At 45.3% G+C, this 15,005-nt stretch overlaps 1 protein-coding gene across 1 annotated transcript in view; it reads left to right on the plus strand.

Annotated features, from left to right (window-relative positions):
• Positions 1 to 15,005, plus strand: part of USH2A (usherin) — a gene marked incomplete at both ends in the record, with an annotated part of 391,806 nt that overhangs the window by 296,641 nt on the left and 80,160 nt on the right. Inside the window, 6 exons of the mRNA XM_081114388.1 lie at positions 966 to 1,187; positions 7,180 to 7,403; positions 9,107 to 9,314; positions 11,292 to 11,489; positions 12,018 to 12,172; positions 14,795 to 14,993. Of these exons, the coding sequence (XP_080970514.1) occupies positions 966 to 1,187; positions 7,180 to 7,403; positions 9,107 to 9,314; positions 11,292 to 11,489; positions 12,018 to 12,172; positions 14,795 to 14,993 (1,206 nt within the window). The remainder of the gene's footprint in view (positions 1 to 965; positions 1,188 to 7,179; positions 7,404 to 9,106; positions 9,315 to 11,291; positions 11,490 to 12,017; positions 12,173 to 14,794; positions 14,994 to 15,005) is intronic.

Raw genomic sequence — 15,005 nt, forward strand, 5'->3', positions numbered from 1 at the left:
TCATTAGCCAGATTGTGCAAGTCTTGGCTGGACCATGGTTTAATAAGACCTGCCAGGTTGGTCATCAGACTCACATCCCTTATAAAATAGGAAGGAATTCTGTCCAAGGAGAAAGGTGTGTTCGAGAAGGGGCGGTGGAGGAGAGGGGAGAGGGTCTGCTAGAGATACAGGAAGGAGGAAAGGAATAAGACAAAGGAGGGGAGGAAATCAAGGTTCAGGGGGCAGGAGGGGGGTCAACCCAGAGTGGGGTCATGAGATAGAAACGAAAGGTGAAGTTTGAATTTTAGATCCACCAAGTTGCTCCTAGTCCTCTCTAAGGTATCCTTAAGGGGAAAGCAATATATTTTGAACTCTTTGTTTTCAAGATACCAGGAAAAAGATAGTTTTTACCTCAAGTCTCCCAGAACATCATGTAAAGGGGAGTGTGGGTATAACTACAGTAGTGAATTCCGTGTCTGCCACTGCTCCCAAAATACTAGTGTGCTGGTTTAAATATAGTATTTTTACCTCCTCTGATTTGATCAACCTTCCCACTGGAAGGTTTCTGTTTGGTTAAATAAATGCAGTGTGAAATTATATCTATTACAAACGTATCAAAAGTTAATTTCTGACTCTACCCACATTCCAAAAAATTACACTACACAGGAAAGTATTTGTAGACAAACTTTTTCTGTGCTATCCCTGAATCCACATCACCAGGTCTAAGTGCTCATTTATGAGGCGTCAGAGGAACTAGATAACCTCTAAGCTGACATGCGTGTGGGTGAGCAGACACAGGTATTTCTGTGTCTTTAATGCAAGCATGTTGGAGTTGCACTGAGAAGTTGCAACTCCAAAACGTCAGTGTTCTTTCTGGCAGTTCTCTCAGCCAGTCGGCATCTGCAGGATGACTGCGCTACAGTTTCATTGTGTCAGAGCAGATGTTCTTATCTCACGCGATGCTGGTTCTTGCCCTCCACTGGCAGGTGAGGTGTGCTGTCCAGATGCCCAGCACCACCGGGTCGCCGTGGGCCTGGGTGACGCCTGCTGCGGCCGGATGCCCTACTCCACGGCGGGCGCACAGGTGTGCTGCGCGGGGAGGCTGCGGGATGGCCACGGCCAGCAGTGCTGCGGGGGACAGCTGGTCAGCAGAGAGGCCCAGTGCTGCGGGGGAGCAGACGGGGGCGTGGCGTACAGCCGCCTTCCAGGTGAGGGGCCTCGCCTGCCTTTCCGTAATGGAGCAAATGAGAAGCAGATACAGTGAGAGACAAAATACAGCCACAAGCAAACCACATCCCATGTTCGTTATTCCCCAAGCTGGGTTCTGTGAGCTTCATATACATGAGCACCTTTAATCCTCACAGCAAGCCTAGGAGGCAGGTACTGTTATTATCTCCATTTTACAGGTGAGGAAGCAGAAGCGCTATTTTTCTTTTCTTTCCTTTAAAAATATATATTTCATTGATTTCAGAGAGGAAGGGAGAGGGAGCGAGAGAAACATCAATGATGAGAGAGAATCGTTGATCAGCTGCCTCCTGCACGGCCCCCACTGGGGATGGAGCCCACAGAATGTACCTGCAATTTCATATGCCCTTTAAGCCCATTCGTGAGCCCAAATTTCAGAATCACTTCTCCGCTTGCTTCCCTGTGACACTGTGCCAGTCAGATATTTTGTAAGCACATGGTGGCCTTCCCCACCTCCTGTGGGTCCAGGTGAGCGCTGCAGTTCCTCATGGCAGTCTTCATTTCTGGCCATCACGGTAGACCGAAGGGATGATATTTTTAAAGAGGGAAAAAAAAAAATCCCTCTTCTCTTGACCTTCCTGCAGGTTCCACTGGAAATAGACACGTTTCCCCTGTCGTTTTCGCACGCTCCGCTGCCTCTCCTCCTGTCGCCCCTGATGACTGTGGTCTTAATGACTGTCCAGGGCATCCATATGGCTCTCTCTTCATTTCCCCTCCATGTAGCAGCCCCATACCTGCCGCACTAGGCTCTGGATTTCACGATTTCGTGCCCAGGCCCGGCCCCTCTCCCTGCCCGGCCTTGTGTGCCTGCCACGAGACCGGGCTGGCTCGTAAAACGTCTCTTTATGTACTTTATTACTTAAACTCTTTTATTCGCCTGCAGGAGCCCTTTAACAAAATCACATTGAATTGACTTTCTCACACCAAATCAAATCTCCCCGGTCCCAGTTCAGTTGTCTTTGTCAATATGTATTTTATAAATGGAGAGAATTAACAGATGCTGTCGGAACAGAAGTGCTGGGGCAGCGTTTATGCTTTTAGTGCTCTCTCCGGGCGGGCGGGCGGTGTAGGAGGCTCAGGCAGGCGTCTTGGGATGGAAGCCGTGCCTGTCATTTCGGCAGATATGTATTCTTAACCATTTTCCTTGACCACATTTTAAGCCTCTTTATGACTCTCTTTATTCTTAGTGTTTGCTTCTACAATTTTATCATTTCTGCCATTAATCTTGGGTTGAACTTGATTATATCCTTTCGTGTTAAAAGAGGAGAATGAAAGCCCTTCTGTTATTCAAAGGAGGAGAGGGTTTGAAGATGAGTTTCATATTTGATATTGGAGTAAATGAGCCACGGTTGGCGTGGCTCAGTGGTTGAGCATTGACCTATGAACCAGGAGGCCATGGTTTGATTCCTGGTCAGGGCACATGCCTGGGCTGTAGGCTTGATCTCCAGTGTGGGGCATGCAGGAGGCAGAAGATCAGTGATTCTCTCTCATCATTGATGTTTCTATCTCTCTCTCCCTCTCCCTTCTTCTCTGAAATCAATAAAAATACATTTAAAAAAAACACAAGACAGGTTTTTCTGTTCGTCATGGGAAACTGATCATGAAAGACGTTTGGATCCTGTTGCCTTGTTTCTATTATAAAAGTCCCTGCAGCTTTTCTTAGGAAACTCTGAAGCTGTTGTCGGGGAAAAGAGCACTGATTTTTCATGGTCAGACCTGAGTAGAATGAATGGCATCAGTATTAGTTACATAAGATGGACTAATCTTGGAAACTTTGCTAAAAAGGGATGTGCAGCACAGAACTCCATCCTGGAAGAGTGTATTGGAAGAATATTTCCCCCTGCCTGGGTGGCTCAGTTGATTGGAGCATCAACCTTTACACCAAAAGGTTGCGGATTCAGTTCCTGGTCAGGGCACATACCTAAGGCTGCAGGTTCGATCCCTGGTCAGGGAGCATATGGAAGGCAACTGATAGATGTTTGTCTTTCACATCATTGTTTCTCTCTCTTTCTCTTTTCCTTTCTCTCTAAAATATCAAAGCATATCCTTGGTTGAGTATTAAAAAGAAAAAAAAATAAAGACTATTTCACAGGAAGATTTCCATGACATAATGAACATTTTGGAAGTATAGTGCTGTAGAAATGCTACAAAATAAATTGCCACTATTTGGGGAGCATTTTTACTCCACCCCTTTCTTCTCATTGTTGTGGTGGTAGCCATAGAGCCACCTACTGGTGAAGGCAAGCGTGCGTTTATTTTCTTTCAGTCGCTGCTACCAATTTCGTTTGTCCTAAGGACTAATCACGAACTTTTTTTTTATTTTTTCATTTCTTTAGGCCTAAGCTGTATCCCTCAGCTAAAAGGTGGTTCTCATGATTAATTCCAGAGTTCCACAATGATTTGTCATGTTCTAGACCAGGGGTGGGCAAACTTTTTGACTCGAGGGCCACAATGGGTTCTTAAACTGGACCGGAGGGCTGGAACAAAAGCATGGATGGAGTGTTTGTGTGAACTAATATGAATTCAAAGTAAACATCATTACATAAAAGGGTACGGTCTTTTTTTTTTTAGTTTTATTCATTTCAAATGGGCTGGATCCGGCCCGCAGGCCGTAGTTTGCCCACGGCTGTTCTAGACTCATTTTTTAAAAAAACTATGGTACTGATTTAACCTCAAAAGCATGATACATAAATGCTGGTCTTTTTTTTTTTTTTTTTTTTTGGAAAATGAGCACCTGTTTTGCAGATTTAATAATTTAGAAATTCATCAGGCCTTTATGTTTATGCATGTTTTCATTTTCAGCCCTTGCCATTGAATAAGAATTGATAACATATTAGAAGTAGTTATAATACCAAGAGCCAATGTTCTCAGTTGTAGCCAGAACAGTGGAAGCTCTCCATTGGATATTTATGCAGTTTGGAAAGACTCATTCGCTACATATGCTTTTTGATCTCAGAAATAAACATCTAATATTTTAATAACTCGCTCAAAGAGACACTCCACCTTTGTACAAATTAAATGAAGAGCCTCTAGAATAAAAAACAAACAAACAGATAAGCCAGTCAGTGACCCACAGCCTCTTTTTGTTTTTCTTTGGGGTTACTCAAAATCGTGCATTCTGTGTGCCAAAGGTCAAAAGTCAAGTGCCACCTGTGATCAGTTAGGTAGGGGGTCAGAAGCGATGGCAGTGCAGTTCTGGGAGATGGTCCCACTCGGAACCCGAGCTCATTCATGCTGACGTGATGCACCCTGGGACTTTCTCCCGAGCCCGCTCTGGAACATCTGCTCTCCCTAAGTGAGTTAGTGCGCGTCAGACGTCTTTATGTCAGGAGAGCGCGGTGATGGATGCTGGCTTCGGGAAAGGCTGCATAAAAATCTGGTGTGCCGTTCTGGCCATTAAGTGAAATTACTATTTAAATTAATGGCTCTGTCACAGTTTATCTGTGCAAAGAATGAACGCTGATTAGGGTATTAAGTAATTAGCAATTTATCACCCTGGAACAAGGTTGATAATAATTAAAGAAGTAATGGTTTACCGAAGGAACTAGAAAGGGAGTCACTTCTTGTTATGGGGGTGAAATCTTGGCTGGAAATTTTAATTCAGGGAAACTAACATGAAACTCTTGGTGAAAGAAAGCATCTCTCTCTCTCTCTCTCTCTCTCTCTCTCTCTCTCTCTCTTTCTCTTTCTCTCTTCTTGGTATAAAAACTGTTCATTAGCAGGATTTTAGTTGGCTTGTCAAAAGTCCCTCAGAGCGATCTGACTAGTTTGGAACTGGGTCAGCGTCTGCATTTTGATTTTCTACGTAAAGCATGGGGAAACCGTAAAGTGATCTTAAAGGGGGGAGGGGGCAGGTTATTCTGCTCCCTGAGGGGCCAGTTTTTAGAATTTGATGGCTCCTTAAAATGAAAACATGAAGTGTTTTAAGAAAACTGCCAGAGAAAAAAATAATAGTAAAGAATCCAAGGTAGCATTTAAATATCTGATCTCAAGGCATCAGAGATACATCCAAATAATATAAAAACTGAAGTTGTGGGGTGTGTGTGTGTGTGTGATTTTATCCATCATAATCAAGACTCAGACTGCAATGATAGCCCTGCTGTGTGTATATATTCGAGAGGACTTTTCCTGGAAATGTTAAAACAACCAAAATTATTAACAAAGCCCCAGAGAAAAACAGTTAACTTTTAAACCCACGACTTTGAGCAGTTACATTAGAACATGTCAAAACTCAGTTACGCTCAATGGATGTCATTAACTGCGAGTACAAATGCAAGTAATTGGAGATATTTTTAAAGTTGAAGGTCAGTGGGAGAGTTCTTTGAAGTTATGCGTGGGTAAGCATCTTTCTTAAGGCACATGCCAAGCCAGTGTCTGGATTCAATGATTAAGAAACAATAACAAAAAAACCTCTTAAGACTTGTTGGTCTGTTATTAGAAGTATCTTTCATGGCACGTGTGTTTGTACAAGGCCAGATTAAACACTTCAGGAACCCATGGCACTTTGAAGTTGAGGTTCTTTATGTTACCAGTCGGGACTAATAATAAAACCCTAATTAAACTAAATCCCTTCATTGTGCTACTATATAAATGGATATATGTCACTCTATAATATGATCGCGCTGTGACATGGAATATGGGCCCCTTTATTTCCAGCTTAATCTGACTCTAGACTGCTGTTTGTTTATTCAGGCTTTATTTTTGTCGACATTTCTGCCATATCTCTTCTATGGTTTGATCTCAGTGAGATGGACAGAGTTGGTAAAACTGGATTGGGTGGGAAGGAGGGAGGATTCCGTTTGGTCCCTCAGGCCCACGTGTCCTCGATGGCTGCCGAGGTCGGTAATGCTGCCTGTGAGGTCCTTCTGCCACGGCCCCCATCCTCTGACCCAGGTCCAGTGATGGTTCCAAAAACTGGCCAGATGGCTCGCCCAATGGGTGAACATGCTCTGTGGGTGCAGATCTGTGTCATGAAGAAAGAACGGTTCTGCCGTGGCTGGAGTCCCCAGAAGCAAATACTTGGACCCTAGGCAGAGCCAGGCAGCAGCTTAGGAGACTCACGCTGCCACTGCCTCTCCCCTCTGTCTGACCTCTTGCCCAGAGCACTTGTGTGGCCTCTCCTCCCCTGGGAATTCTAGACATGTCCTCAGTGTCCCTCCGTTTTAAGTAAGTGGCACCTCATTTCTCAAACTTCATTCATTCCAGAAGGCTGTTGGCAAACCAGATCATTATTTCCCATTAGAAATCATGTACATTGAATGAATCTGTTCTAGACCCCCAGCTGATTCCGTTTTTACCTTTCTTGTATACCGTACATGTCTATTAAACTGTTTGATTTATAAACAAACACTTTAAAAACAAAAAGAGCATAAAATGTACATGAAAACAACAAAAGGGAAAGGAAATGTATACTAAGGAGTGAAAATTTAACAATAATTATAAGCAGCAACAAAAGCAAAAAGAAACCACGAAAATATTCACAGCACAGTATGCTGCGACGTTCACAGCGGTAAACTGGCTCAGATTCGCGCCTTCTCTGTTTGTGACCCATCCCACAGGCCTCAGCAGGAAAGGGTTGTCGGGGTGACTTGTTCGGGATGGGAGACGTTCGAGAAGCGAGGTGCCACGGTACCCTTCCTTCTGCCAGAACATTTGGTCATCGGAAAAGGGGCAGACACCCAATCTCTTTCTGACGGAGCTTGGAGAAGTTGGCCCCGATGAGTGCTCTGGAACCCTTGCTCTTGTGTGTCCTTTAGCTAATGAGCGCCCAGTGCTTTTGGTGAGAAAGACCGCTCACTGCAGTTTACACCCCCTGGGGAGGGCCGCGCCCCCCTAAGTGTCACACCCTCACAGCCACTGCCAGGGTCTGGCGGTTTCATCCCACACTCCATAGCCCCCTCCGCTTCCTCCCCTTTTCTAAACTTCGTCTTCATCTCTAACCTTCTGCTGTTGCAGGCATGGCCTGTTGCGGGCAGGATTATGTGAGTGTGGCAGAGACCAGATGCTGCTCAGCCTCCAGCGGAGCCTCGCAGCCACATGTTAGGAGGAGCGGCCGGGTGCCAGTGAGATGCTGCGATACCGCGCTTATTCCAGGGAGCCAGGCCTGCTGCAACGGAGTTGGATATGACCCCCTGGAATATGTCTGCTCCGACAAGGCTCCCCCCGGAACCAGGGCGACGGTAACGGGCAAAACATCTCTCGGAGGCGCGGGCTGGAGGATGGAGAGAGAAATACATTGTTCATGGCTATTGTTCTAGAATGGGAATGTGGAAACTGCCATGTGCATTATTCATTCCCGCATTCCATCCATATTAATACCCAATGAGCTCGCTGTGATTGATGTTATTGCAGCGAATTCTAAGGGAATTAATAATGCTGAGCTAGCTGTTCTCTAGGAGCCTTACTCAGAGTTTCCGGTCAGGGCAAGACTAGAACACCTCTGTGCCCAGAAGGGCCAGGGCCTGGCGTGGGGCCATCTCATGCCTGTAGGTGTCATGGAGGGAAACACAGGATTCTGGCTGCTTCCCTCTAGCCCAGGAGTGGGCAAACTACGGCCCGCGGGCCAGATTCAGCCCCTTTGAAATGAATAAAACTATTGAAAAAAAAGACCGTACCCTTTTATGTAATGATGTTTACTTTGAATTTATATTAGTTCACACAAACACTCCATCCATGCTTTTGTTCCGGCCCTCCGGTCCAGATTAAGAACCCATTGTGGCCCTCGAGTCAAAAAGTTTGCCCACCCCTGCTCTAGCCCCTCAACCCACACCCACCACTTTTCTTTGATAGAGACCTCAGATCCAGCAAATTCACTTAGTTACAAACAACTGTAAACCTACTTTTGCCCTACCCTGTATTGACTTGTTACATCCCTATAAAATTGGGAATGATGAAATATTTTTTCTGAGATTAAAACATACTAGTATTTATCAAAATATATTACAAAATCTAGCAATTCATCAGAGACAAGGCTTACAAGTACCCTACATAATAAAAGGCTAATAGGCAAATGGACCGAACGGGAAAAGACCAGTCGCAATGACGCACACTGACCACCAGGGGGCAGACGCTCAATGCAGGAGCTGCCCCCTGGTGGTCAGTGTGTCCCCACAGGGGGAGCGCCACTAGCCAGAAGCCAGGTTCATGGCTGGTGAGTGCATCAGTGGTAGCAGGAACCTCTCCCGCCACCATGGCAGTGCTAAGGATGTCCAACTGTATAAGCTGTCAGTTGGACATCCCCTAAAAGCTCCCAGATTATTACACGGCAGAGGCCAGGCTGAGGGATCCCTCCCCTCCAGTGCACGAATTTCATGCACCGGGCCTCTAGTAAGTAAGTATAATGGCAGTTCGTGAACTACGTAGATTTTCACTTGGATGGGATACTTCTTACAGATCATACTTTCCCAACAGCATAGGAGGCGCAGATCCTTAAATATCACATTTCTTATTTTCTCAAAAACTCTACTAGGAAAGTGTCAAAGTAACAATAATAAAATACCGACAACTTTTTGAATGATAGTGGATCTACTGAGTGTAAGGCATTCCCAGGTGCCCTTTGAGTCACACAACAAAACTGCTACATTTAATTTCCATTTTCTCGCTGAACAAGCTGAGGCTTGGAAAGTCTAGGTCACTTGCTCAAGGTCACAGAGCTAGGGACTTGTCCAACTGGATCTTGAATCCAAGTCTATGTCACTTCAACACAAATGCTCTTTCTAGCACACAAACGGCCTTCACTTCTCTTTTTTACTCATTTTGAGAGATTCATTCATGAACTCGATGGAAGAAAATGTCATTAAAGTTGTAGAACTTGACCCTATGTCTGCCTAAATGAAATAGTAAAGTCCTCTCCCCTCTCCCCCACCCCCACCGCCTGGCCTAGGACACCCCCGAAGCGTGCGGCACTGTCTGCCCAGTGTCTGCGGCAGCCACAGCACATTGCGGCCGGTGTGACTTCAACTTCACCAGCCACGTTTGCACAGTGGTCAGCGGGTCTCGCAGCTCCACGGAGAAGACACCTGTGGCAGAAGCGTGCTCCTCTGCGGAAGAGCTGGTGCACACGGGCAGCGCAGACACGTTCTCCTTCACAGGTAACAGAGGATGCACTGCCCACGGCACCCGAGGGGTCCTGAGAAGCCGCTGACATTCAGGCTGACTTCACTCTGACATCATCTTCCTCCTCAATCTAATGGCAGTTCATGCCATCACCCTATGGTCTAGCGAGTCACACGGTCCTTAAAGGCACAATCTGGATTTGTTCAAAGTTAGCAGTTTAAATATTTTAAAGTCTAACTTTAAACAAGGATGCAGGCTATTTTGAAGTCAACTTCTAAAGAATAAGGAACAAAGAAATAAGTAAGCAGTTCACCTTTATGCAGCAAGATGTAGGTGTTAAATGACACACTATGATATGCATTTTTGAAGGATTACTGTGTTAGCTTGAAGTGATTGAAGACAAACATGTCTGGGGCAGTTAAGCAATTAACGAGTAAATATTGAACATCTATATCCCCCCCCAAACAAAACCCTCTGTTATTAGAAGACTGACCCCATATAACATACAAAACGATCTTGAGATACAAAGTTTTAAAAAGTGGAAATTCTTACAAAGGGAAAAAGAGCTCCGAGAAAGAGATTATTGAGGAAAAGCAACATTTCAACAAATGATTCCTTTTGTGTAAAGTAATAAAGAATGCTTTTATGGGCTGGAAGCATCTCTGAAAGGCTGAACCTCACAGGAAAATAAAGTAACAAGGGCAAGAGATGAAAGGGTAAAAAAGAGAAGAAGGAAATGTAGTAGAAGAAAAAATAAGGAACTGAAATTAGAAATGGTGATGTGGGCTTGAAGGGTGGGAAATAACAGCCGTTATCAAGAGATAGTTTCCTCTGCTGTAGCCAAGAGATTCAGAAGCACAGTGACCATCTGTGAGTAAGTGAATGGGGTGGATATCTCGGCCCATCGTTAGTCAGGGATCCAGATTCCTTCCATTTTGTGGCTCATGGTGCTTGGGTGCTGCCCTTGTCCACACGTTACACCCTGAGATACCATTTCCTAGTTTTAACCCATAAGCAGGGGACAAGAACAGCCGTGGAAGGCAGTGATTTCCTCTTTAGAAAGCGATGCACACGGAGCTCATATCACTTCCATGCCCTTCCCTTGTTGAGCTCTCAGTCATGTGACCGCACCAAGCTGCAGAGAACACTGGGAAATGCGGTGTCCGACCAGAACGGAAGGGAAACCTGCAGACCCTCCATTGGTCATCACGGGTATCTAGGGGCGGACACCATCTCACCAGAGAAAATGGGGACGGAAGATAATCCCTTATGTTTGACGGCAATTGACCTTTTATGAAGTTCTCCCGTATGATTTCATTTTCGTGCTCATTCTAGAAGGTAGGCGGGGCAGGGTTAAGTGTTGACGATGTAAGAAGAATGTGGTCAAAAGCCCACGTGGATCGACTGAAAATTAACCTGGTGTAGACGTGGAGCTAGAGCAGGCGCTGGTTTGAATTGGATGGTTGGCTTGGGGCCTGTCTCAGTTTGGGTTTGGTGGGAGAGGGTTGCAGGATACAATCATTTTTCTTCACTAACCATGATACGTTAGCTTCGAGTCCTGCATCTCATTACAGCTGCATTGCAATTCATAGAATGATTTAATCGAGTGATAGTAACACTGTAAGACTTGGTGACATTTATAATGATGAAACTCTGAAAGAAGGTTGGCAAACCCGCCCCCTGCAGGAGTGGAGGGAGCATGAACTTATAAAGCAGTGATATCCGATGGACATTAGTCCAGGGCTTTTCGATCATTTCTTTACTGTGCCCATATTCCTCTGGTCAGAAAAGGTGAGTTCTGTTCTGTGCCATTCCATATCTCTGCATCCATGAAACATGGAAGATATTTTTTTATGATTCATAGAATCAAGACATTAGAGTTTTATTTCCAAGGAGAGGATTAGAGCATTAAGCCTTTAAAAAAAATGTTTAAAGGTTTTGCTATTCATTTGCAGTATGATGGTAAACTAAATTTTTTTTAAAATTCTACCATTAAATGTCTATCTCACTAGATGCGAACCTGGAGCCCTATACGACATACGAGTATAGGATTTCGGCTTGGAATGGCTACGGACGAGGATTCAGCAGAGCTGTTAGAGCCAGCACGAAAGAAGATGTGCCTCAGGGAGTGAGTCCCCCTCAGTGGATCAGAACGGACCGTCCTGAAGATGGAATACTCCTAACCTGGAAGAAACCCATACAACCGAATGGTACTAAGCTGCTTTTAAGATGGAAATACCGTAGTTCCATAAATCCATGAGCACATTGAAATGGGTGTAATCTACATGTAATTGGCATGCATCTCACCCCTAAAAAGTATTTCCTGATCAAGTGGTCTTGAGGTTTGTGCCAACTAGTCATTCTTTTTGTGAAACAGCCCACACCCATTGTGAGCCCCCAATTTTTTTTTTCTTGAGTCCCAGCCTTTACCTGGGTTGCTCTGACAAATAAAGCAGGTTACGGGAAGGCAAAATAGTTTTAATATTGAAAGCAAATTTGTTTGCTAGTGAGGGGAAATAAGCATAAATGACTCTGATTAGCTATGTCAAGAATCCATCTCCTCCCTAAGAGTGCGTATAATTAAGAACGCCTTGCACATAGCAATGTGATAGCAAATGGAAATTAAATACATAATGCCACAGCATCCCATTTGTTCCAAACTCTAAGACATGTACATTGTTTGCAAATGGTTACAAGGTTATGATGCTCAAATGCAAGCATTTCTCTGTCTCCTTTAGGTCATATCATTCACTACATTCTTCTCCGAAACAGAGTGGAATATTTTCGGGGAAGATCATTGACCTTCTCTGATACAACGGGAACTGAGCCTTTTCAGGAATATTCATACCAGCTGAAAGCTTGCACAGTTGCCGGCTGTGCCCCCAGCGGTGAGGTAAGAGGAGTTTGCTCACCTCTGGGTGAAGTTATCCCCTGGGAAGATTATCTGATGTCTAGGTCAAGAGTGATTTGCCCAGTGATAGAGTACAGTGTTTCTCTCTGTGTCGTGTTGAGGGTGTCCAGGTGGCATTTCAATTGAGTACTAATACTTATGCCTCTCAAATTAGAGATCACTGGAAAAAAGATGTATTCAAATATCAGTGTTTCATAAATAAATAAGAATACTTGAATCCATATATCCTTTTTATCACACTTTTCTTCCACCAACTCTTTTTATTTATTTTTAATATATTTTTATTGATTTCAGAGAGGAAGGGAGAGAGGGAGTGAGAGATAGAAACATCAATGATGAGAGGGAATCATTGATAGGTTGCCCCCTGTACACCCCACATTGGGGACCGAACACACAACCCAGGCATGTTCCCCAACTGGGAATCAAACCATGACCTCCTGGTTCATAGGTTAACACTCAACCACTGAGCCATGCCGGCCAGGCCCACTAACTATTTTTAGATGTTCTTCTGTAAATCTATGATAATTCCCAAACCAATATTCAGTTTAAAGGGGTTTCTATTTAAATAGAGTTTTTTAAAAGCTCTTGGAAAATAAAAAATAAAGAAAAAAGAGCAAAAGAAGCCTAGCATAGAAAATAAAATGTTTGTAAGGTTTCTGCAACAACCTTGCCAAGAAATAATGAAGCCCTGAACTCAGGCAGCAGGGGTCAGAATGGCGACTATCAGAAAGATACAGCAGGTATCAGAGGATAAGACAGACGGGACTTAGTGGCCAACTGTATGCAGAGGAATAAAAGCAGTGAGTCCTGGGCACTTTCAAGGTATCTGGCTGGAGTAGTGTGTGGGTCACAGTGCCATCGTGCAAGCAAAGAAAAAATCAAAAGAGGGAGAAGTTAAACGTTAAGATTAAAATTTGGCTAGTTTTTAAATACGTATTTAAGAAAAGGAGCCAACAGCAGAGTGGTGGGAGAAAATATTATTTGGTACTTCATGCAAAAATAATGAGTAAGAAGCAGGATTAAGAAGGGAGTGGGATGGCTCAGTGGTTGGGCATCAACTAATGAACCAGGAGGTCACGGTTCAGTTCCTGGTCAGGGCACATTCCCTGATTACAGGCTTGATCTCCAGCAGGAGGCATGCAGGAGGCAGCCAATCAATGATTCTCTCTCACCATTGATGTTCCTCTCTCCTCTCTCTCCCTCTCCCTTCCTCTCTGAAATATATGTGACTGGAGTTTACTAGAAAGATGTATGAGGGAGATTGAAGCAAGGAGTGTTTGGCTGTGGTCCAAGCAGAAGACCACAGGTGGTGAGCACTGGGGAATGCTATGAAATAAAAGCAGAAAACCCCACCCAGGGACTGGGAGAGAGAAGCCCTCCAGGGGACAATAAGGAGCCATAATCACAGAGGACGCCCAGGAGAACACAGACTCACACATGGCAGCTCTGGTCCTTACATGTCCTTCAACCTTTAGAGGTACAGCCTCCTCAGACCCTGCACGAGCACTGCCCAAGTCAAACATGCAGCCAGACTGGCTTCAGCTTTACAGTCCACAGACCCTCCCCGAAACCGTCACCCCTGTCACCCCTGGGGCAGATGGCAGCTGATCGTCCCAATCAAAAATTAGGGCCTGAGCATTCCAAGCAAAATCAGTAAATCCGTGCCGTCTGCACAGGCACAGCTCATGCTTACCTCTGCCCCACCCCCTCCCCCCAAAAAATGGTTAAAAGGTAAAACAGAGTAAGTTCTGTGAAAAACAAAACACAAATGTAGCCCCTTTTCTCCCCAAGTCATATTTCAACAACGTTGCACAGAAAACGGGCTGATTTGTTCTTTATCGTTTCACTTGGTCCTTTCCCAGGACATGGGGGCAGACACCGTGGTGTCGTCCCGGGATCACAGGAAGCGCGGAAGACGAAGGGCTGCCCCTGTGTCCTGTTCAGAGCATGTCATGTGCGAGTGCGTTCAGATGTGGCCTTTGGCTCCATGTTTACTGGTGCTTAACATGTACAAAATCAGGCTGTTAAAATGCAGAGACACTCCTGGGCCATATGGGAGAGAGTTATCAAGAGTTCTCCAGGCTGACAGTCTGCCAGCCAGGTCTCACTTGTTTAAACGGAGGGCTGCTCTCTGCCGTCAGAATGGCTGTTGAGCCTGGTTGTGACAAATGGTAGCCTGAGACTTATGGAATGTGTTCAAGGTCGGATTTTATTGTTTCGATGGGATGGGAGGGAAGGAACCAAAGAAAGAGGGTGCCCTTCTCTAAGCCCCTACTCATGATGTGCCAGGCCAGGCGACAACATTTTAAAACAGCCCAGCCAGTGCGGCTCAGTGGTTGAGAGTCGACCTGTGAACCAGGAGATCACGGTTCAATTCCCGGCCAGGGCACATGCCCGGGTTGTGGGCTCGATCCCCCATGTGGGACGTGCAGGAGGCAGCCGATCAATGATTCTCTCTCATCATTGCTCTTTCATCTCTCTCTCCTCCCTTTCTCTCTGAAATCAATAAAAAAATACGTATATTTAAAACAAAAGGGACATTCTCATGGGTGGGAGTACTTAGTGGACACCTGTGATAAATGGCTGTTTGGCTCTGTGTTCCAGGTGGTTGTCACTACTCCCCAAGGAGTCCCGCAGAGCGTCCTGCCACCGAGGATCACAGCTCCCAGTCCCGACGCCCTGCGCTTGAGCTGGGATGCCCCCGAGAAACCAAATGGCATCATTACGGAGTACCAGCTCCGGCAGGTTGGGAAGGGGCTCATCCACACGGAGACCACCGACAGGAGGGAACATACGGTCACAGGTAAAACCTACC

The sequence above is a fragment of the Myotis nattereri genome (genome assembly GCF_964212035.1).
Source record: "Myotis nattereri genome assembly, chromosome: 20".
In the NCBI taxonomy this organism is placed as follows: Eukaryota; Metazoa; Chordata; class Mammalia; order Chiroptera; family Vespertilionidae; genus Myotis; species Myotis nattereri.